Here is a 25,000-nt window from a genome sequence, read left to right as displayed (position 1 = left end):
ATAGGAACGAGATAATTTCACGGAGTTCAGACAAAAATCAGGATTACACTGAATATCTGTTGCATGTTAATTAACAACTAAGTAAGTGCCTGACATGACATTTATCTAGAGATACAGATACAGATGAGCTTGGGAGCAGTGGGAAAGCACTTTAGATAGCAAAGAGTTTTTCAAAGTGAATCCATATTTGCTTTCACTTAACATTTCATCTACCTCCAGAACAGAGGATAGAAAACAGTAATCACCAGTGATGGAGCTTCACTCATGTGTTTGGTCCAAGACCAATAAACTGTTCACACCTTTTATGGTTTGTACGCCTTTTCTGCCAATTTAAAAATATACATCATCTCTACATTGATAATAAAATGCTTTAACATATAAACTTGTTTTGGTAATTAGTGACTTCTGGTTCAAATCGTACAAGATTATGTGAGCAGAGAAAGGGTAGTGGCCTGCCCAAAATAACCAACATTCTTACTAAGTACGTGACTCTTTGTCATCGATTCCTATTGTACTGGTAACAAGTGAGTTTCATTTTTCAATTTAGTTAGCTGCCTGTTAAAAGCATGAAAAAGACTGTATACTAGTGATCAAATGGAGAGAAACTAACTTCATGCCAGCAATTCCTAACAGTGAATTAGAATATCAACATTTTCATTGTAACAAGGTAATCAAAAAGAAAATATTAACACAAGAAAAAAACTACTCAAATCATTTATCCCTCTCTTTCAGTTACAATATGGCAAAGATAACTGAAATAAATTGTTTTACATTCCAGTCAGGATTAGAAAAGAAGTTTATAAATAAACATAAATGCACATTTAAAAATGCCATTACCTTGAGGATTAGCTCCAATGAATACATCTCCAAAGCTCTGCTTTGGCATGTGCTGTAAGGATTGTATATAGTTTCTGGCCTGCAGAAATAGTTTATATTGGATTATTTTTGTCTTGTGATAAATATCAAAAATAAATTTATTCTCTCAATCCAAGCTGCTGTATCACTTTTCTTTGGTATTTTTGTGGAGGTATACTGAATACTTTAGTTAGTTTCGAGTATAATCATCAAAATACGCTTGTTGCAACAATGCAGTATTTATATTTTAGGAAACTTATTTTACTTAGGTCACAGTCACCTAGCAAAATTTATTTAAGTTCAGAAATATCTTGGCACAAGTCCAACCAGTGTTGTTCTTGCTCTGAATGTGAAACAGATACTATTTCAAATCCACTTGAAAAGTGAAACAACAAGCTAATGTTCAAGTAAAATAAATTCCAAACATTAGTAGGTTTTTAAAAAAGTATGCAATTAGACATGCCACAATGCAATCTTAAGAAAACAACCACAACACTTCTCACCTGGCCATAGTGAAGGTTAAACACTAGGGCTTCCCAAATTGGGGACTGCAAACTCTGAGGCAGCAATAATCACCGGTCTTCAACCAAGTTACAACAGGTGCACTCCTACTCTAATTGGTTCCCATTCCCACAGCTCTCTCAGGTCTCCAATCTACATCCCAGCTCACCAGTCACCTCCATTTTCACAGACATCTCTTTCCCCCTCACCCATTCTCATCTCTCACAGAGGGTGTCACAAGTTCATTAAACATAATCAGAATTTTATCACGTCCAATTTTCTGAAATGCTTTATTTAGATTAGTTTGCAAATTCTAAAAAAATTATTTCACATCAACATATTAAATTAAAATGATTTGTAAAATCAAGGTATTTGGCAATAAAGTTCTCACACCTAACATTTGACCAAGAAACCTCACCACTTATTTCAGAACACAGTAATTTTGCTGAACTCCCAACTTCCCAATAAATTCTGAACATCAAAATTTCATTGGACAACAAAAAACTAAATCAACTTAATCTGCTCTTGACAGTAATAATATTAAACACATGAACTATATAAAATAGCTCTCTTCACTGACTGATGCTTTCACTAACAGACATCAGGTCAGGTTAAGGAGATATGAGGGCATCTTCAGAAACAAATACGTGTAAACTTAATGAGATACTGAAGTCAGTCAAGACAACCATGAACATAATTTTGCATATAGTGCAACCAATTAACCACTGATCACATCTTGGCATTCAGCAAAAGAAAATTTTCAGTTCAAAACTCAAAAGGAAACAAGACAGCATTGAAAAAGTAATTTACATTAGCTAACAACGATTCAACGTGAATGACTGCAAGTTCAGGGCTGGCGGGGTGGAGGGCAGAAAGAAATAAGCTGCTGGAAAGTACCCAATTTTAAGCGTCTTAGTCACTTACTCAGTAAACATACAGCTGCATACTACTTGCGCTGAGATCTGCACAGGATGAAGTTGGGCAATCAAAAATGGAAACCTGGATTTTAGATTGCAAATCAAGTGGAAACTACAATTAGGAGGATTTTCTGCTTTAGAACAGAAAAGCAAATTGTGGGGAGATTAATTCTTGACTAGGTTAGAGAGCACACTATACCGAAGTGACTTTACAGATACTACTTGGTCCAGATGATATCATGGGCTGGTTTCAACCACCTTTGGAAGAATTCACAGGAATTTCCATATTTTCTATTTACCTTGGCTTTTGCCTCAGTACTAGGGAAGGGGGTGGGGGGTGGGGTGGGGTGGGGAGGGTGGTGGTGGCAGGAACTATGGTGGATAGAATGAGTAATATATAATATCATTCATAAACTCAGGGACTCCAACATGCTTTGGTAGATAAAATCCTTGATATCAAATGATTTTGTCCTCACCTCAAGATCCAGAGCAGAGATAACAAGTTGGGAATTTTTAAAAAGTAAAGCTGACTTTTAACCTCCAAATGTTCTAGTACAGAAATAAGCCATTTAATATCATGGTACATCACAGGAAAGAGTATTAATTTTCTCAGGTACTTTAACAATTATTCATTAGGCTATCCTCAAGCTTTGGAACAAGTGGTGGTTGTTAGCCATCAAGGTAATTACAGAGCTTCCTATGTTCAAGGAATATAAAGGAAAATGAAATATTTCGCACCATAAATAGAAGTTGGAATAAAATTTAAATTTTATTTAAAAATCAAAATTATAATAATCAGTGATCATTCCTCTGTATAAATCAATTCTTGGAAAGCCTCTTGTTTCCAGCTTTAAAATAATAATCATTTTCTGATTCCAGTTCTGCAAAATTATATACTCAAAACATTCACCTGCCTAAACAGCACAGATTTACATGTGATTGAGGAGACTCTGTCTTACAGTGATTGGGCCATAAAATTTTAGAATTTTTACACCTCTCAAATTTCAGGAAATCATCAGTGTACAAAAGAAAATATGCAAGAGGCTCCCCATTTTCTTGAAGCTAGGCTCTTTGGTAGAAAAAGTGAAATATGTTAGAGATGAACCCCGCATGAAGATCTAAACAATTCTCCACTCCAAAAAGCTGAACTAAAAAAAACAAAGTTATTTGCAAAAATGCGACATTCTTAACTACCCATGTTCCATTATTGCAAAAATAAACTCAGATTTCTGAACCACCAAATTATTGTCTGCAGTTTAATCCAAAGAGGATTCATTTTTGTAAATGAGTCCTCATTTAGCAATGGGTTTTCTATGTGATACATTTCTTAGAAATGTCAACAATAGAACATTGCAAAAACATTAGAAACACTATATGGATAGGTTGTCTCATATCAAGTTGGTACATTGAAATCTTATTCTGCACACAAAATTAACAAGACAACAAAACACAATTTATCCAAAACAACAGCTCGGACCCACATTTACTGAAAAGTTGACATATCAAGTGGTCTATTAATCCAAAAATACAGCAAATATGAGTAGCCACAAAAGTCCTCCCTATGAGAAGTTTTTGGCAGCCTGTCTGTCTCACCTCATGGCTGGGCATCCTGTTAATTAAGGCAGGAGGAGGGGTTCCTGTCAATCTCATGATCTGCTGAAGCTGGTTAATATCTTAAACGCCCAGGTCAAGGCGTTTATCCACTTTTCAAAAGGGTATGCCAAAGATTTGAAAGGCTGAGTTTTCAATAAATTTAATAACCATTCTAATGAAATTCTTGTGTTAGAAAAAGGGCAGCAGGATGCAGTGGAAAACAAACAACACAAACATGCAGAGGCAGGTATGGGCCATGACCAACAACCCAACATGCTATGGGATTAGATCTGTTAGTACTAAAATGGATGTTATTGCATTTTAAAATGGAGCACTTTAAATCTAAGCAAATTACCAACATTCAATGTTTTATATTGTCAAACTTCACTTTAAAAAGTTACTAAATTTCTAAGACACCAAGGTACTTTTATTATTTTAAAAACATTATGGATTAAAATAAAATATTACCTGCGATCTTAAATCTGTATCAACTAAAATCAGCACAGCAACAGGAAAAAATATTTCTAGTAGAAGCCAAACCATGCCAAATAATGTTGGTACATTTGTGCTTTGGTGCTTTAATTGGCAGTGCTGCAAAAGTGATTTACTAGGAGCAGTCAATAACTAATCAGTGGAAGTACAGACATTACATTAACTCACAGAATCAGATGATATTTTCATCAAAAGTTCTGGCCCTGGTGTTCCGACGAGCTGCATTATTAGCTTCAACTGATCAATATCTAACATTGTAACATAAAGGAAAACATAGGGGACACGTTATGACACAAACAGCCAATGCATTTTAGAGTTGTAACGATAATAGAATAGAGGAATCATAAGCCAATGTTCAGGTCATAAGTGATTAATTATTTTTATTAATTTCTGAAAAGAGGATTATGCCTTCATAAATTGTACCAATGATTTTTGAAACAGTAAGATAATATGTATTACTCAGCAATACAATTCAACTCTAAAATAATACATAGTCTCATGCTTTTAATTGACTACTTCATTGAAGAATTAAAAATACAAGTTAATTTAGGCTATTGTAGACTGACTGTGTACTTTTCAGGTAATGTCAATCAGCAGTATTAACACTTACATTTCAAAATTTGTTAAAATTGTCAGTCAACTCTCTCCTAGCCTCAGACTTGCTTTATTTTATATCTGTGCAACTTAAATACTGAGGTTGCTTCAGAACAAATGCTGAAGATATGGTCAACCAATGAGTGGGGAACAAAGTAAAGGGTAACTTTAGAGTTTAAAATTTCATGATTCTTTCAATGCTTTAAATTATTTGTTGTCATTTTGCTTTAACTTTGCTCATCCCGTTAAAAACTTTTAACTACATTTTTACAACTTTATTAGAAATGGCAGCAAAGTAAATAACCTGTGGCTGTATTCACAAGATGAAGAAAGCTGTCATATTACCGATACAACTCTAAACCAATGCCAAAATAAAAATACCCTATTCAGACACACATTTTACTCCACTCTTTATTTTGCTCCTTTCTTCCTTTTCCACCACCTATTTCCTGGGAATTTTTCCACTTTTATGATGGCCATGATGGCAGCTACATTAAAAAGCCAACCACTAAAACAGGATAAAAAGCAACCATTTATGAAAACCATTCCCAGTCGTATGGTCGAGATTGGTGGCACTTGAAATTCAGCAGTGTGAAATGCGACCACACAGGATTTAAGGTAAACTTCATTTCACCTCCATTCTTCCAAATGAAATTATTTTTCTGAACAAAATAATGAAGCTTTGCAGTTTAATATAGCTCAATGCTGTTGATTGATTCTAGATGTACTTCAGTAGAGTACATAATGACATTTAAGCATTCCATCAAATGTCATGATTTATAGATAATAAATTCCAGGATTCTTGAAAGCACAGTATATTTTTTATGGATATGTGAGGTCAATTTTTTTTTCTAAATGTACTCTAGCATAAGAAATTGGAAGAGAATACTTGTGAAGCAGACTGCAAAGTTGACCAAAGTGTCAGAAATTCAATCCAAATTTTCACCAAACATAAAAAGGAGAGTGAAAGTAAAGAAGCATCACAAAAAATTCCCGATCAAAATTTCGTATTTTAAAATCAAGTACGTGAGGTGCACAGTAATTTTAAATCTGATTCTAGTAATCTAAAGAAAATTCAAACACTTGCAATATTATTTCATCTGCTTCAACTGCAGACTAACATCCACATCTGTCAACCTATTTATAAATTATAAATGTGGTTAACAAAGTGATATTGACGAGATAATTTTTTTTAAAAATGGCATTGTTTGAAAGCTAGATATTGCCCAGAACCAGAGATAATTTGCCTATTCTTATTTGAAATAATGCCATGGAATCTTTTTACATCCACCTGAATAGACAGTTGGGACCACAGGGCAATGTCTCATCCAAAATGCAGCACCTATGATGGAGCAACATTCCTTTGGTATTGCATTAGACTGTCAGCTTTCAATATAAAAGTTGAAGCCCTGGAGTAAGGCTTGAAGTTGGGACCTTGTGGTTCAGTGGTGAGTGCATGAAAAGCATGTCACTGTTTCATATATCACAAATGCTAACGCTTTTTTAAAAAATCCTGAATTTATGCAAAGCTTAAGGCTAGATTCAGCACCAATTGAGTATTAGTATACTATAAACAAAACCCCTTAAGGGAGTACTGAAGTACTTACAGCAATAAATTCTACTAGCACTGGTAGCTAACAGTATCTTACTCAAACATTCATGCTTTGAGATTCAGAAAGTTTAACATGCTTTTCAAATCATAAATGCTATCAGAAGTAGTCTAATTTTTTTTTTAAAACATACACCCAGTTTCCCTAGAAATTTAATTTGCAGCAACATTTTCTGGATTGGACTAATTGACCTAACTATGAAGCCAGAATACAATGTTTTTAAGGAGATAGATATAATTTTTAGGGATAAAGGGATCAAAGGGTATGGGGTGAAAGTGGAACAGGGTACTGAGTTGGATGATCAGCCATGATCATATTGCATGATGGAGCAGGCTTGAAGGGCTGAATGGCCTATTTCTGTTCTTATTTTCTGTTTTTAATAACAGGCAAACCAAATATTACAGCTGCCCACCACCTCCAAAGATCAACTTGTTGCCCTAGTTGAGAACAATTCAATCAGTACAGACCAAGAATTGAAACTGGAAGTTTCTAATTTCAACAGCTGAGTGTTGTTTAAGATATTTACCCACTGGATATCAAGTAGTTCTGCAAGGTCTATTTAAATCAAATTTATTACTTCCCCTCAGCACCTTTATAAATATATTCCATAACTAAAGGTATTGATTATTTTAATTGACATATAATTCTAATGTCATCACATCAGAAGTCAACCCTTACTTCTTGAAGAAGTTTTGAACTTGAATTTGCCCCCTCAATACTACATACAGTATGTAAGCTTGATTAAGATGACATGCAAAAGTTACCCCCAAAATTAATTTTCTCACGACAAGCTTTTAGAGGTCTAACAAATAATTAAAATGTTTGTCTGAGCAGGATTGGGGTTAGTAAAGACAAAACACAAAGAATGAGTGTAAACACATTAAACTATGGCTCATGCAGATACCAAGTAACCACAGTGATAAGAAAATACTGGGCACTTTCCTGTAGCCAGTTATATGACATGCACAGTTGCGGTCAAAGCTGTGGTCTTCCTTCTAAGCAAAGAGATAATTGAAGCAGGAGAATATAGCATTACAAAATATTTCACTGAAACATATTCAGTTCCATGCATAGAATGCTAACAAACCTATGAACAATTTTATGATTAAGTTTGAAAATTATCTTGCACACAGATCAGGTACACTTAAAAAGCATAACTCAAAAATGTTATACTGATTAATAAAAGTGAGGGAATCACTCAAAAAGGCATCATAAACATAAGTACAGAACAATGCAAATATATTTGCTGAGATGATTCATGGGTTACGCAATTCAGTATTCTACTATACTAAAAATAAAAAGTCACGCGTGTTAAAAATACTCTGTTTGGATGAAAGACATGTCTGAAAAAATCTGGCAATGGATTCAGGCCCTGTAGGTAGAAAAATTCTAATCACAAAACAGTTATTACCTAGTGCATTAATCAGTTGTTAAAAAATTCAGGCATGAGTGTCTTGAGTTGAGAACATTGAATTCTTTACTACGCAATGGACAGGCAATTTCTGAAATATTCACTTTCCAATTGAAAATCAGACTGAAGCAAAATGCAGAAATAACAAAAACAATTGTTTGTGCGTTTGAATGGTGTCAGTGTGCAATTGTCAGGATCATAACCAAGAACAAAAAGTTTGGAAAATGAATTAGTTGTGCTTGGAGACAATATCAGGACACTGAAGTCAGTTTCACTGATCACAAAACAAACTTCATTGCTAACTTCACTCGATCAGATTTTGAATTGGAGTAAATAATTAAACAGAAGCAGAGAAGCAACTTGCATCCGAAACAAACTGGATTGTTGTGTGAATAACGATAAAGGGAAACATTGTGGTCACAAAAGAAAGGCCATGAGAAAAAGCTGAAAATTAGCACTGAGAAAATAATTTGAGATCGATTATTGAAGCACCTATCTGGAGAGAACCTGGCCTGTTCAGCGGTGAGAACCATTAATTTTTGTGTCTGTTGTGGTGGAATAGCTCACAATCTGGAGAAATGCTAATATCGTAAATTCTAACATGCAATGTGCTTAGATGACAACTGTTTATGCATCAACATACGCACATTTCTAAGTCAGGCATCTAAGAGTTTAAAGATAAAGACTGAACTAATCAGTTTTCCACATTTGCTTTCTGTAAAGTTTTTAGGAAAGTTGATATTAGCTCTGGTTAATTGGTGTCAGACAAACTGATCTAAAAGGCAAGAGGCATAGAGTCTATAAAGGAAGTGATGCTACACCTCTAAAAATCATTAAATCAGACTACATTTTAAATATTATATTCCATTTTGGGTACCTTATTTAAGGATGGACGTTAAAGCCCTGGAGACAGTGCAAAGATAATGTATTAGAATACCAGGAATGAGGGATTTTAGATACAGCAAAAGATTAAAGAAATTGGGCTTATTCTCCGTGGAGCAGTGAAAATTAAAAAGTGACCTTGAGGTGGTCTAAATTATGAACAATTTTGACAGAGTAAAGAAGGATATCCTGTTTCTACTAGTTGGTATGTCAGTAACTAAGAGTCACAAATTCAAGACTGTCAACAAGAAGCCTAGAAGTGAGATAAGGAGTTGTTAAGATTTGGAATGCGCCGCCTGGGAGGGTGGTGGAGGCTGATTCCACAGGAGGTTTCGAGAGACAGCTGGATATATATTTGAACGTGATGAATTTAAAGGACTCAGAGATAGTCCCATTCTCTAGCCTAATCGGGTAGCTCTTTCAGGAACCTATAGAGCCTCCTTTTGTACTGTAAAATTCTATGATTCTACAATGCAATTAGTATTAAGTTGATTTTGTGTTATTGCACCTCCAACAAATTGCCAAACAAGTTCTAAAAATCCAAAAACAAAACATTAAATTTATAAAAGGTAAAGTTGCCATAGTCCCAAAGGGCCACAGAGCTGCCCTCTCATTAGCGCAAGACAGTTGGGAGTATTAAGTCACCACGCCACAGGCGAGGGTGAGCTGTTGGCGTCACTCTATATCGCAAACCAGCCATCTAGCCAACTGACCTAACTGGCCTCCAGTTATTTTATCGGAAGCATAGAAATAGAGTTAATGCAATAATTCAATTTCTTTTGACTAACAAATAGCTTGTATTTGTCAATACGTACAAAGCAATTTCAGAGCAATAATTAAACACAGATCACCATTGTTTCAAAAAAAAAAAAAACAGCTTGTCAACAGAAAGCAATAAAAGGTCTGCATGCAAAGACTTTGGTGAGAATATGTACTGAATCACCAAATTAGTATTCACAATAACCTTGTCTTTAATAGCAGATAGTGTGTTCCAGTACGTTAAATAGGCTGGGGTGGGTAATAGGACTAAACGGAAGGACAAGAACGGAGATGTAACCAAAAGTAGGTCTTAGGTAGTCTTTAGAACTTGTGGAAATATGGGAAAAAGTAGTTCAAGAGGAGATCTTCAGAAAAGAATAGTAAATATGTTGTCATTGATCAATGATCAAGAAAGAAAGGGAAGCAAGAAAAACAGGCAACAGACCATACTGGAAGAACAGAGTGTGTTCGCTGAGATGTAGGTTAATAAGATGGCACAGCTCGAAAGAGGAATTAGAACACAGGGATGAAGATTTTAGGTCATTGAGTTGGGAAGTAGGGAATCAACGTAGGTGAAGAACAGACTGCAATATTTCATACAGAACAGGGTGAAAATGATTGAACTCAAAACTAAGTAGAAATAAAAATTTTGTAAAAACCAGGCAAGGTGGGTCTCAGGATGATCATTCTACAGTGTTTTCCATCTGACAAAGTGTCAGTTTTCTGAAAATATATTTTGAAATGGAGATTCAATATATTCAAAAGGCATTTGCACAATTAACTGAAGGTGAATGCAAATAATTAGCAATCAATAAACTTTGTTCTCAATGTACACATTTTGAAAATAAACTCTGCAGTGAATAAACACATGAAAATGTTGTCAAATTTACAGGTGAAAATAGTTTTTTTTAAACTAAAGATTTTGCATTTAAGTTGATGGATTTAGAGGAAGCCAGAAATAACGTCTTTTCAAGAGACAACTCATTTCTGAATATATTACCAAATTCAAGGTTTAGATTTTGTGATTTTCCCAAACATTTTTAAATGTCTGACATAATAAAGATTGGTGTTTAAAGACACTTACCCAACTTGTAAAAATGTTATAAAGCACTTGCTACTGTGAAGACAAGTAAAGTGTTTGTGTTTTTTTTAGTCAAACTCTTTCTATGCTCAAGTAAAACAAAAATTGACTGATGTAAAGAATTTTTAATTAAAATTATTTAAGTTAAGCAATCAAGGATACGGTCAGTGCCTGGAAACAGAGTCTTTCCTGTCAGCAGTTCTGCCATAATGCACCCAACAGACCAAATATCAACTGAAAAATAGAAAAGAAAAATAATATTTCAGTTTAACCCTGCAATAGCTATTTAGGATTGAAGAGATTTTACAGCACAATTTTCATTTGTTTCTATGGCTCAGGATTTTATTTTTAAGTTATATGTGCAGCCAATCTGTAATGGAAAGTTTAGAAATATTCTATATAGTGTGAAATACATAATAGATCAATTGACTTTTACTTTAATTAACACTATAGTCATCAGAATGCTAATAGCAATAGTGTAGTTAATTTTCAAAATTCAATAGCTCTGAACAGGCAAAAGGTTGATCAAAAGCTGATGTATCTGCTTGTAAATATTTCCAGTCAATGACTGCCCTTCTAAATTTTTTATAATTCACCTTAACATGGGACATAGTGTATGACTGATGCACACCCAATACACAAAAAAAATGCAGTGTATCTATTACATTTCTGTCCATTGACACCAAGTTCCTGTTTCTAAAAAAAAAAATCAGGTTAAATGATATGAAGATAGATTCAACAACAAATCACAATGGAATGGCAGATAAAATACAAATCAAATGGAAATGAAAAAAGGTTCAAAAAGTCACAAAAGGAGAAAACAATAGTTAAAAATTTTTGAAAATTGCCATGAACAAAATCAAATTGTTACAATATTTTTGAAATAGAGATTCTGGCACCGGCCTGGATTATCTAAACTCTCCTATTCTCACTAAAAGCAAGGTTTACACAATGGACAAAAGATACAAAAACTGCTTTAAAACTTGCTTAATCAAAATACTTCATTTAAAATGCCTAATCAATTTTCATTGCAGCTCAGTGCCTATGGGAGAAATAGAACCTCAAATTCATGAAGATTCCCAAACTAATCACAATACAGACACGTGCTAGCAGGTTACAATATAAATCTGTGCCCAAAATGACCAGAATGCAAAAACAATAGCTTCATCTACACAAACACGAAGCGAATCACAGGTAGTTGGTACAATTAATTGATCTATTTCTGTATAAAAACCTCAAATTTAAATAATCAAAAAAGAGTACTGTGAAATACATGAAGTGCTAGCACCAAGTAATTTGGTAAAAATGAAAAATACAAGATTCATCTGCATTAAAAATAACTGTTTTTATATATTGTGCACCTGTTCAAAGTGTTAGGAATGGTATCTTGTGAGAAAATGTAAACATGTAAAACTACTTGAGCAATAACGAAGGGTGTACGAAAGTAAGGTTGGGAGCAGTCAACATAATCCATCAATAAGGAAAGATGTGAACAAAGTAATTGGAGGGATCATGTTGCATTTTCTAAAGCAAGTTTATGGCAAAAAGTCAAAGACTCAATTGCACTGAGTTCGTATAGCCTCAAATGAGTCAGCTCAAAACAGCCCTAAAAGATGGTAGACTGTAATCTAGAACAGCTTTGTTTAAAAACTGGAGGAAACTAACCCAAGTCTGTGAAAACATGCACTGGCCAGATTAGAAATAGAAAATACTTATGAAAAAAAAAAGACTAATCTAATTTGTTATGACAATGTCAAACATAGGATTATCAACACTCAATTTTGTCACCTGCTCTTAATACCTGAAAACTTAATGGACTGAAGTGATTCTTAAGGAAAACAGCTACAGAACTAAGATGGCTGATATAATTACCTAACCACAGACTGAGCCAAATCCAGGGATTGCATACTAAATGCACTAAACTGACTGTACCAACAATACCATTTTATCCAAAAAGAGAACGAAGCCAAACTAAAGCAGCATCAAAAATTTTGCGCCTCCTGTTTTAATTAACACTTGCATGATAAATTCACATATTGGGAAATGACAGGGTGCCTGCAGATAATACAGCTTGGAAAAAAATAATAAAACTAGTCCTGGGAACATATAAAGAAACCACATTTCAGTAGCTTGCTCAGCAGAGTAGAGAGAAGAAAATGGATCAATAACAACAGGCTCATGTTCTCTCGCTCTAAAAGTCAGCGTCCAATCATAAAGCAACTTTGGAAAAATATGCATTCATTAAAAAATTCACCACTGCTGAGCAAACAAGACACTAGCTAAATACAGTCAGTCTCACATTTCACTGTCACAACTCAAAAAGACTCCAAGAACTTAAACTGCACTTGTTGTTATCTTCTTGTTTGTACTAGATCTCTTCCTCCACCTTATTCTAAGTGTGCTCGTGTGCTGTGTCTAACAAATTCTTCCAGTAATCTGATCACACATCTCAATACAGGATAGCACCAAAAAAGGAATGAAATACAGCAAAGGGTGGAGAAACAACAAAACAATGCAGCTGTTAATATGTTGGAAAATAACATTAGAGAAATTTTGTCATCCTCAGGCTAGAAATGAAACCCTGTTAACTAATTTATTGCAAATTTAAAGACTCATTATTGCTCAGATCAAAAAAAACCTGATTAGTCTATCGCATTACCACTGTACCTTACCTGTTTGATTGTAATGCATCCAATTTAGCATTATCTCTGGAGCTCTGTACCATCTGGTGGCTACATATCCAGTCATCTCATCATCAGTATGACGAGCCAATCCAAAGTCCAAAATCTAGAAACATAAAGCAATTATAATTTTAAAAACAATTTTAGTTTTAAGACTCTTATTAAAAGGATCAAAAATCAGTTTTTCTGAATGTAAAGGATATTCTCACTTCACCTCTAATCCCCAAGACAAAGGGAGATAAATTAATGATAAATAAGTTAAATTGAATCACTATATTCACAGAATATTTCATTTATTCCAGGTTTCATGTAATTCTATCCAGTCAGTGTTTTTGCTGCACAACTGAAGCACGCCTGTTGAGTTCACTAGTGACCAGCTAAAGAACTACAACAAAACCAGAATTAGTCCTCAGCCAGAGAAAACAAATTAAGTGCCTACCATTTGTATTGCCTCACTGATACATATCACCTATCACTTTTAAGAACAAAATAATTGCCCTAACATAATGCCATAGCACAATAAACAAAATTGCCAAGCCAAAGTTGTTGGGTGGCTTGAGTACAAATTGAGGGTGAACACACAACCATGACCAATGTAATGCACAGGACTCAGAGCGTGATTACTGTTTAAAAGAGTCAGCACTTTCCCATATTTCACCAGAAAATCAGTATTGCTCATGGAAAAGATCAAATCAGCCTTGTCAGTTCTGCTTACAAGTTCCATGCATGCACCTGTTCTCATAGCAGGTAAAGGACAATGGGAGGGAGAGAGAGAGAGACAGACAGACGGGGTGGGGGAGGAGAAGAGAACAGAGACACACACACACACACAGACCAAGAGTGAGAGAATTACATTGCCAAGCTGATCTGTTTCACACCATAAATGTTCCTGTACCACCTCTTTTCTATACGCTTTTAGACAGACCAGAACATTCTGTTAAACGGACTTTGTCAGCTGTATTCTTGAAACCCTTTGACATTTTGTTCCACAGATTGGTTATGACAGTTAGTATCCCACAGGAAAGACATTACATACATCCAAGTTAATTACACCAGACATTCCCTTATGTCTTTGAAGCACTGAATGTTTGAGGTCTATTTCAAGCCCTGCTACTTAATTTAGAAGTTATAGTTATAAAACAGAGCCAACGGCTCAAGTGTATTTACACAGTCAATTTGAACGGTAAAATCGATTTGGGCTGCATTGCTTAATAGGTAATGCCTGTTTTGATCTCAGCTGTTTTTCTAAGCCTGCCTCCACTTCAGAGAAATCCTAGAATGCATCTTCCCAACAATCTGGGACATAGAGCTTTCTATCATCTGTCAATTTCAACATGCCACAGGGAAGGAGGTAATTACCCATATTATATTAGAAGACCAAATTCAAACATTCTGAAAAGAACACCCAAGACCAGGATATTTTTTCCGGTATGGTTTAATATATTGCACAAGTCAGATATTGAATCACTATTATTTTCCTACAGTGTAGGAGTAGGACTTAAATTTATTTATTACCGTTAGCTTGTTTAGTATGCTCTCCATTCAGCATTCTGCTTCAGAAGGCATGCAATGAACTCAAGTTCTCATCCAAAGTTAACTGTAGAGTGATTAATAGTACATAGTCAACCGCTGCCACCATGTGTTTAAACTTTCAAGATCTGATCTTTTGATGCACAAGTAAATTTAATGGATGCTACCTTTTTGCACAGGTGGAATAAAACACAAGCAGCGCTAACTGTGTTATGATTGATGAGATGAAAATATACAAAAACTACTGCAATGCAGTTAAACCAGAAGTAGTTGCAAACAAGAATGGTACTATCAGCCACATCAAATACTAGAGGTTAGGGTGCAGTAACAGGAACATTTGACAATACAGAAAGTTATTGACAACACTTTCCTCGACAAGGCACTGATATTTTCCAGAGAAAAGCTAGAATAAAGCTTCTCAAAGCAAATTACTGTACATACTGGAAATAGGAAATAAAGAAATGCTGGAAATAATCAGTATGCGTGGCTGGATCTCTGGAATGAGAAACAGTTAACTTTTCAATTCAATGGATTTTTAATCCTCCAATCAATGGCCTTAAACATCTTTGTACAGATATAGATTGGGCCTCATTTAAAAGCCCAGCTTTTCCGCTTGTACAGCAGGTAGCATCCTTTTTCAAAGTAAGGTTCAAAGAAGGGTCCCTAGTTTGGTAATTTGTTTAAAAAGGATTTTACTTGCAATGATGAGCCGAGAAAGCTAGAACAGTACCAATGTTGAAAACAGAATTGAGATCTAATGAAGTGACTACCAATGGACAGGCTTTTTGAGTTAAGTAGGTGAGAGGGACTAAAGTACAAATCTTGCAGGCACAGAACTATGTTAAATGCCAGGAGGTACTAACTTCCAGCAGCTGTTTTATGGAACAAGTTTCGAACTCAACTTGTGAAAATATGTACATTGCAAAACTGGATAGAGACCGACAATGTCAAATATGGCCAACCTAACAATGTATAGAAGACAAGTGTGTACTGTAGGAGATTCTCTGTTTATCACTGTGGACTTTTTAAATGTTTTATTGCTTTTTAGGGATAGAGAGAGATTTCCCACAGAATTATTTCTAAAGAAACACAGGGTTTTCTGGGGAGTTTTGCCTCTTCAGGTTTGGGAGATGGGGTTTAATAAATTGAATAGTTTCTAAATAGTGTAAGTTGCTGTCCCAATCCTTTCATATGCTGTGCATAAAAGTAAATTTCAACATTTTATATAGAACTGCAGTTTGGAGAAGTCCATGGCCATTGTAGAAAGCTTCTTGTTGAATTTCAATATCAAGTCATGACCACAAAATCAATGTTTTTTTAAACTGCAGGAGGTATCCATACTGTGATTTTGCTTCAGGGTGACAACAGATTTAAAACAGTTTTGCTATTAGGACTGTACTTCAACATACAGAAACACATGCTGGTTCAAAAACAAAACAAAACAAATAAACCAGTGCATAAATACTTCTTTCATTACGAAACCCATTTGAAGATAGCATCAATTATTTCACACAAATCAGATTAATTTATTTTGATACTAGTTTTTTTTTTGTTTCCAAGTTCCTACCATCTCCAGTTAAATATTTCAGAACAGGGAGTTATTCTAAATATTCTCATTAAGGGAATGGTGTACAAACAAATCAGCCAATAATTGAACTGTTAAAAATATTTTGATTCCTTGCCTTTAGCTCACAATCTTCATTCACTGCTAGATTGCTGGGTTTCAAATCCTGCAACAGAAGAAGAAATAAATAACATTTTCAAACAATTTTTCTAGATTGTTTGGCTACTTTGTAAGTGGTTCAAGTACATTCTGGACCATTCTACTAAGCACAAGGTAAATGTTAAAAGCCGATGTAAAACGAAGGTCAAGACAACATCCTAGCATTTTAGTTCAGACTGACAACTTTACACGAAAAAGGGAGCCTTCAAACTGAGGGCCCAAGTTACCAAAACTCCTTCAATCTCCTGATTCAGTATTTACAATATCAAACATTTTTGAAGCTTAGCATTTTTAGGGCCTCAACCTTTAAAATGTAGCAATCTTCTGCATATTATGAGCACACAAAAGAATCACTGAAGATGCTTGTCCAGAAAACAGCTAGTGCTTGTATGTTTCACATTATGAAATTCTCTAACAGCTTGACCAAAGAGCAATGAGCTTTCAGACAGGTGAGTTCCCTAATGCCGATTGTTCGAACGACAGATCCCATTTTGAATAATTTCATCAAGAATTTAAACGTTTTCAAATAAACCGAGGAGTAGAACTTGTAACAAGGTTAATCAACTTCCACTCAATTCTAGTTTCTTTTCCAAAAAAAAAGTTAACAATTAAAATATTAACACATTAGATTGCCTTCCTGCTGGAACTACTCAACGGCTTCCGTGCAAATTCACCTTAATATAATCACTAATTCTCATCATCTACATCTCACTCAAATCAAGATCAGTGATTTGTAGCTTTCATACTCGATATGGTTTGCCCCACTACCCATTAAAATTCTCTGCCCATATTCACATGCACCTAGTCAATTACTCTCCAGTGGTCTCTTACCAACCACGTACCTATCACTGCTTTCAATCCCAACCCCTTCCCTAGAGAAGGTGAGCTGCTTTCTTGATTTGCTGCAATCCTTGGGATTCAAGAACACCCACAATGTTTCTAGGAACAGAGTTCAAAGGACCTGCAGCAAAAAGGTACAGTGAAATAATTCTAAGTTAGGATGGAGTGTGACTTGCAGGGTTACCATGCATCTGTTGCTTTTGTCCTTTTAGGTGGTAAAAGGTCACAGGTTTAGAAGTGCATCTTGTACAGGCGCACACTGCTGCCACTGTGCATTAGTGGTGAAGGCAGTAAACACTGAAGGTGGTGAATGGGGTGCAACTCGGGCAAGCTGCTGTGTCCTGGATGGCGTCAAGCTGAAAGTTGTTGGAGCTGCATTCATCCAATCAAATGATGAGTATTCCATCAGGCTGCTGACATTTGACTTACAATGAACATAGAAAATAGCAGCAGGATTAGACCATTCAGCCATCAAGCCCACAATGCTATTTAATATCCTCATAGTTGATTCTCTATCTTAATGTCATAATCCATAATCTCTCCATACTTTAACTTCTTTAAATATATTCAGTGACTTCCAACTCCATAGCCTTTTGTGATGGAGAATTCCACAGGTTCATGATGCTGACGAAAGTTTGCCCAGTATAAAAATGTAACCCAAGACTGTGATTCTTGTGTCCCCACCCAGGTTAGGAGAAACATCATCCCTGCATCAAGAATACCCCTCAGTCCTGTCAGAATATTATCCACTTCAATAGGATCCCCTCTCATTCTTCTAAACTCCAACGAATAACCTTCAAACTAGGAAGTGGACAGGCACTAGAGAAACAGCAGACGACTCACTTCGTCAAAATTCTGAGCCTCTAACCTGCTCTTGTAGCCACAGTATTTAGAACTGGCCCAGTTAGAATTCCAATCATTGGTAACACCCAGGATGTTGACAGTTTGGCATTACCATTGCTGAAACCTTTGAACATTAAGGAATGATGGGTAGATTTTGTCTGGGTGGGAGTTGGAGATGGAGATGGCACCTGTGTAGCCTGAACGTTACTTGTTACGTATCAGCCAATGCCTGGTGTTGTCCAGGTCTTACTCAATATGGATTTGGACTGCTTTCATATTGAGGAGTTGCAACTGCTGCTAAAAACTTAAATTGGTTGCCAGTATAATTATTTGCACACTTTTTTTAAGCAAGTCTGTCCAATTGTAGAGTTACACCTAACGTTGGGCACTCGTATTCTGCAAGCACAGGTTGATTGGGTACCGTTCAGTATCTTGCTTGTTGCAAACAACATATTGGATATGTTATTCAATAAAAAGATCTAACTCAAAAGCTCAGGACCCACACTCTGTAGATGTGGAAATTCTTATAAGTAAAGGAAAACAATGCTGGGAATAGTTTTTGGTTGCTGTGGTTGGTTCGCTAGTTCCCAGACGTTTCATTACCCTGCTGGGTATCATCATCAGTGCAGCCTCCGATGAAGCGCAGTTGTGTTTTCCTGCCTGGTATTTAAACTCTGGGATCCATTGGAATTGGGTTACCTCATTTCCGGGTTTTCTTCGCAGTGGTGTATATATAAGGTGTAATTCTGTGTGTTTATGGATGGCCTTCTTGGTTGAAAACAAAGCCTCTAGAAATTCAAGACAACAAGGTGCAGGGCTGGATGAACACAGCAGGCCAAGCAGCATCATAGGAGTAGAGAGGCTGACGTTTCGGGCATCTCCAACTGCCGTCGAGACATCAATCGCCTCAACCTCTCCACCCCTCCAACCTCTCCCCCGCAGAACGTGCAGCCCTCCGCTCCAATCCCAACTTCACCATAAAACCTGCGGACAGTTGTAGTATGGCGCACTGACCTCTACATCGCCGAGGCCGGACGCCAACTCTCCGACACCTCCTCCTACCGCCCCCTTGCTCATGACCCCACCCCTGAGCACCAAACCATCATCTCGCAAACCATCCACAACCTCATCACCTCAGGTGACCTCCCACCCACGGCCTCCAACCTCATCGTTCCCCAACCTTGCACTGCCCGCTTCTATCTCCTTCCCAAAATCCACAAACCTGAATGCCCTGGTCGACCCATTGTCTCCGCCTGCTCCTGCCCCACCGAACTGATCTCCAACTATCTAGACTCCATTTTCTCCCCCTTGGTCCAGGAACTCCCTACCTATGTCCGTGACACCACCCACGCCCTCCACCTCCTCCAGAACTTCCAATTCCCCGGTCCCCAACACCTCATCTTTACCATGGACGTCCAATCCCTCTACACCTGCATTCCCCATGCAGATGGCCTTAAGACCCTCCGCTTCTTCCTGTCCCGCAGGCCCGAACAGTCCCCCTCCACTGATACCCTCATCCGCTTAGCTGAACTCGTCCTCACACTCAACAACAAAAAAAGGAAGGGTCTAGGCCCGAAACGTCAGCCTCTCTGCTCCTATGATGCTGCTTGGCCTGCTGTGTTCATCCAGCCCTGCACCTTGTTGTCTCGGATTCTCCAGCATCTGCAGTTCCTACTACCTCTAGAAATTCCCATGCTTGTCTCTGTTTGGCCTGTACTAGGATCTTGATGTTGTCCCAATCGAACTGGTAGTTCGCCTTGTCTGTGTGTATGGAGACGAGTGTGTACTGGTCATGTCTTTTTGTTACTAGTTGGGCCACTGCACTGATGGTGTTACCCAGCAGAGTAATGAAACGTCTGCAAATTAACAAACCAGCTCGGTGAGCGAACCCACCATAGCATCCACAACCTGAGCTACAAATCTACTCAAGAACTTTATTTTTTTGGTCTCTGAGCGGAACACAGCATTAAGGAAAAATGTCATTTGTGTATTTCACAAAAGCAACATAATAATTGTGAACGACTTCACATGGGCTAAACCAATCAAATATGACCTGCATCCTTTCACTTTCTCCCTTGCCCCCAAAATCCCACCTACACTACCTTTAGTGACCCTCTTCCCCACCCCCAAATCCCAAATCCCACCCCCCACCCCCAAAATGACCAGTAAACTGCATTCCTCTCTCTGCCTGAACTCACTGACCATCTCACTTGCATTCTCTTTAATAACCCCCCTCCACCAAACCTCTTACCGAGCCTTCCTCGGTGATTCCCTGCATTCTCATTGGAGATCCAGATTTGATGTGAAGGCACAGCTGTGCAGTTATGCAAAGACAGTCCTGATTTCTTGAACTGCTGCCATCCTTGGTGCAGAACGTAGTATATTGTGCGAACTCACGAACAAGCCTATATCCATCACTAATAGTCCTCTAACATCTTCCAAGCCTGCAATCTGTACCACCTCAATGGACAACAGCAGCCGATATGTAGTACCATACCTACAGAACCAAGAGCCACAAATTTTCTATCCTAAAATGTACTGTTCTGAGGAATCCACCTCAACAAGAAAACACCAACTATCCAATCACAAAAGTCACAACTACTGGACACAACATGTATTAACTTCTGTTTCAGCAACAAGGAAGTCCAGCAAATGGAGCCCAAATGGTGTACCACAGAGGCTTACTTCTCAAGTACAGAAAAGACAAAGAATATTTGTTTCAATCTTGATATCTGTAATTTGTTGCTGTTAACTTCACCTCTCTTTTATCCCAGAGGAACCCTCTATAATACTCCGTAGTAAACTAATCTTTAATTTGTTTAAGCAAGAGCTTAACTGGAGGCTTTTCTTTTTACTTGAACCATTCCAAATTTTAAAAAAAGTTAAATCTGCATCTCAATCTACAATTCATTGATCACATGCGTGGAACTAGCTGGTGGTCACGACGATTTCAACATCATGCTTTTGAAAGTTTTGTGAGCTAGATCTAGAGACAGGCAGTAATTTCATATCTGATTTCATTCTCATCCTATCAGTGAGAAGGAAAGCTTCAGTTTTCCATTCCTCTTTTACACAAATAGCCTTGCTTCACAGATGTTAGTGTGGACCACAAGAGAAAAGGAATTGGAGTCTGTTGAAACTAACTCTCCTTCCTATTTAGGTATTAACCACAAAGTACAATTATTTAAAAAAAAAAAGCATTTCTTGATTCAAACTCAAGAAAAAAAACGGTGTTGTAGCTATTCTACAAAAGTCAGATCCTGTCTCAGTAAAGTATTTTCTTTTCTCCAACCTTATATAGAAAAGTCACAATAAAATTCAAAGCAAAGCTATAGCGCTAGATTTAATCAAAACTGTATGTCATATGCCTAGATTTGGGAAAATGCTCAACATTTTTAAAGACTTTATACTGCATTTACTTCTTTGCGACTACACTCATACACCTATAAAGCTATGTTACAACATTTAAGATGTATACTAAATATTTAAAAGGACAAATGAGTATGTCTCACAGCCTGCAGAGATTTGAAAATCGTCAACAGCTACTGACCTTTCAATGCCTCTACAGATATATTATTCTAAAGTACTATATTCTCAACATAAAATACTTACTCTGTGTATGATCCCAGCTGAATGGATGTACTGTGAAGAGGAGAGAAAAGTTAGGTACTGTTGTCATTATGAAGTCAAACAATTCCACAAAAATAGCAGTTTTAAATAAATGCAGTTCCAGGAACTATTTAAGTGGGATTATATACACACAGACTCACTCACACAGACGGACAAAACCTCCAATTTCTGATGATGGATTGAATGTTAACATGGATCTTTCAGTCAATGAAAGATACTGAACTGAAAATATTGAAACCAGTTACTTGGCTTATTTTGATTATTAAATGTCAGTATGGTATAATCATTTGATACACTTTTGCAGAGGCTCTTCAGAAATCCTCACTAAATGAGGACTGGCATGAGCTGAGAATAAGTATGACAAAGAGGACATCCACTGTCCATAAAATTGTTTTGCAAGGCACTGTTAGAATAGTCAAATTATTAGAAAGTGACACACTCTATATATTCTCGAATTCAGATTGAATTCGGGGAAGACAAGCATCATAGATTTCTTCCGCCGCAATGTGAGATTACGAATCCAGAATTAATTTATTTTCAAGGTTTGAGAAAACAAAAGGGGGTTGGTGAAGATTGTGCAGTTAGGTTGTGATATTAAATGCCTTGTGATAGGCCATAAAGTAGCACATAATATACTGTTTAACAGCAGTGAATCCTGTGGGATTAAACAGAAGAAAGGTAGCCACAGATATAAAATTGCCTAAATAACAAATGAGAGATTAGTGGTGAGTGATGGCTTTTCAGACTGGCTGAAAGTGGTGTCCTCCAGGAATCTATTTTAGTGTTTCTGTTCTGATACATATTAATGACCTGGACTTGGGCACCGAGGGCATAATTTCAAAGTTAATAAACAAAATATGGAAATATAGTGAGAACAGCAAACTCCAGGAGGATAAGGATTGGCAAAACAGGCACTCACATAGTAAGGAAGGAAGAATGTGAACACATTATGAACCGTAGTTTTAAAAGATAGGGCAAAAGAACAGAGAAATCTTGTGGGAAAGTGTTTGATGTTGGTGTTACAGATATAAATCTTTGCAAGTGACAGGGCAAGTTGTTAAAGCTATTACAAAAGGCATACAAATTGCTTCCCCTTATAATTTTGCATTCTATGTTTCAGTTTAAGAAAGTTATACCAGATCTTTATCAATCATTAGCAATGTCTCAGGTTGAATATCACGTTCAATAGCACAATCACCAGTTTAGGCTAAATTTCAAGGCCTTATGCAGGGTGAGGGGCAAAATTTACTGGAATCGAACCACGTATAGGAGGTTTCAGTTGAATGAAGCAACTAGAGAAGTGGAAATAGTTTCCCTGAGAGCAGAGACAACTTAAAGAGAATGCTAAGAATTATTTAGCGGTTTTGAAGTATAAACAACATGAAACTGTCAGAAAAATTGTGATTGTCAATTATCAACCTAAAAGAATAAGAAAGAAGCTGAAGCTTATTCTTTTTAAAAGGTGTGTTTGAGCGGCAGGCAGCTGAAAGCTCAGGGTCTTTTTTGCAGGCAGAAAGTAGATGTTCTGCAAAGCAGTCACCCAGTCTATGCTTTGTTCCTCCAATATAGACGAGACCACATTGTGAGCAGTGAAAGCAGTATAGATTAGATTGTGGGAAGTGCAGGTAAAGTTCTGCTTCACCTGGGAGGTGTGTTTGGACCTTTGGATAATGAGGTGGCAAACGGGCAGATGTTACACTTTCAGCAGTTGCAGGGCTGTGCGCGCGGGCGGGAGGGGTGTCTTGGAAGTGAAGGAAGAGTAGACCAGGGTGGCCCAGAGGGAATGGTCCCTGCAGAATGCAGACAAGAGAAGGGAGGGGAATGTGTGTTTGGTGGTGGCATGTCACTGGAGGTAGCGGAAATAGCAGCTGATGGTCTTCTGGGCGTGGATGCTAGGGGAATGGTAGGTAAGGATGAGGGTAACCCTATCGCTGTTGTGGGAGGGAAGAAAGTGGCTCAGAGCAGAAGTGACAGAGATGGTTCGGATCCTGTCGAGGGCCCTGTCGACAACAGTGCTAGGGTATCGTCAGCTGGGGAAGAACGTGGACATTTCGGATGCTCCCTCGCCAAAGTTGGCCTCACTGGAATAGATGCAATGGAGATGGAGAAACTGGAAGAGTGGAATGGAGTCTTTACAGGAAGCAGAGTGCAGGGATGCACAGTCCAGACAGTGGTAGAAATTGGTGGGTTTATATTGGATGTTAGTGGCCAGTCTATCCCCAGGAATGGAAACAGATGTTGAGGAAGGGAAGGGAGGAGTCTTGAATAGACCAGGTGAAAGTTAGGACGGGGTGAAGTTGGAAGTGAAATCAATTAACTTTTCCAATTCCAGACAAGAGGGGGACTCAGATCAACACTGTCATCGGTCTATCGGAGAAAGAGTTGTGGATGGGGCTAGAATAGGACTGGAACAAGGCATGTTCCACATACCCCACAAAGTGACAGGCATAACTGGGGTCCTTCCAGGTATCCATGGCCACCCCTCTGACGTGAAGAAACTGACATGAGTTGAAAGAGAAGTTGCGGGGGGACGAGCTCAGAGGAGGGTGGTGGTGGGTGACAACAGTTCAGCGCTTTGCTCCAGAAAGAAGCAGAGAGCCCTGAGACCATCCTGGCCGGAGATGGAAGTGTAAAGGGAATGCACGTCCATGGTAAAGAGGCGGCTGGAGCCTGCAAACTGGAAATTCCAAAACTGGCATAAAACATCAGAGGAATCATAGTTATACGTGGGCAGGAACTGGACCAGGGGAGAAAAGACCGAGTCAAGATAGGAAGAGATGAGTTCTGTAGGGCAGAGGCAGGCTGAAACAATGGGTCTGCCCAGGCAGTCCTATTTGTGGATTTTCAGGAGGTAGAAGCGAGCTATCAGTTTGGAGGCAGGGGTGGTGGGAGGGATAACCAGATGAAATGAGGTCAGGGGCCATGGTTAATATAACGGCCTGATGTGCTATGGCGGGTCATGGTCCAGGGAAAGATAGGAGGAGGTATCCGAGAGCTGGCGCTCAGCCTCTGCAATGTAGAGGTCAGTACACCAGACTACAACAGCACCACCCTTATC

General features: G+C 37.5%; 1 protein-coding gene across 1 annotated transcript; it reads right to left on the bottom strand.

The window, feature by feature from the left end:
- Positions 1 to 784: 784 nt before the first annotated feature.
- On the bottom strand, positions 785 to 21,954 carry LOC109932351 (mitogen-activated protein kinase 14; the record flags this gene model as incomplete). The annotated part of the gene is made up of 6 exons (XM_048592546.1): positions 785 to 916; positions 4,527 to 4,606; positions 10,858 to 10,929; positions 13,368 to 13,482; positions 16,589 to 16,636; positions 21,925 to 21,954. Coding segments are annotated over 6 exons (477 nt in total), but the record flags the coding sequence as incomplete, so codon positions are not given.
- Positions 21,955 to 25,000: the final 3,046 nt, after the last annotated feature.

Source organism: Rhincodon typus, unplaced genomic scaffold (genome assembly GCF_021869965.1).
Source record: "Rhincodon typus isolate 14 unplaced genomic scaffold, sRhiTyp1.1 hic_rhity00001429, whole genome shotgun sequence".
NCBI lineage: Eukaryota > Metazoa > Chordata > Chondrichthyes > Orectolobiformes > Rhincodontidae > Rhincodon > Rhincodon typus.
Note: the sequence above shows the minus strand (reverse complement) of the source record. Positions and strands in the feature narration are given on the sequence as shown.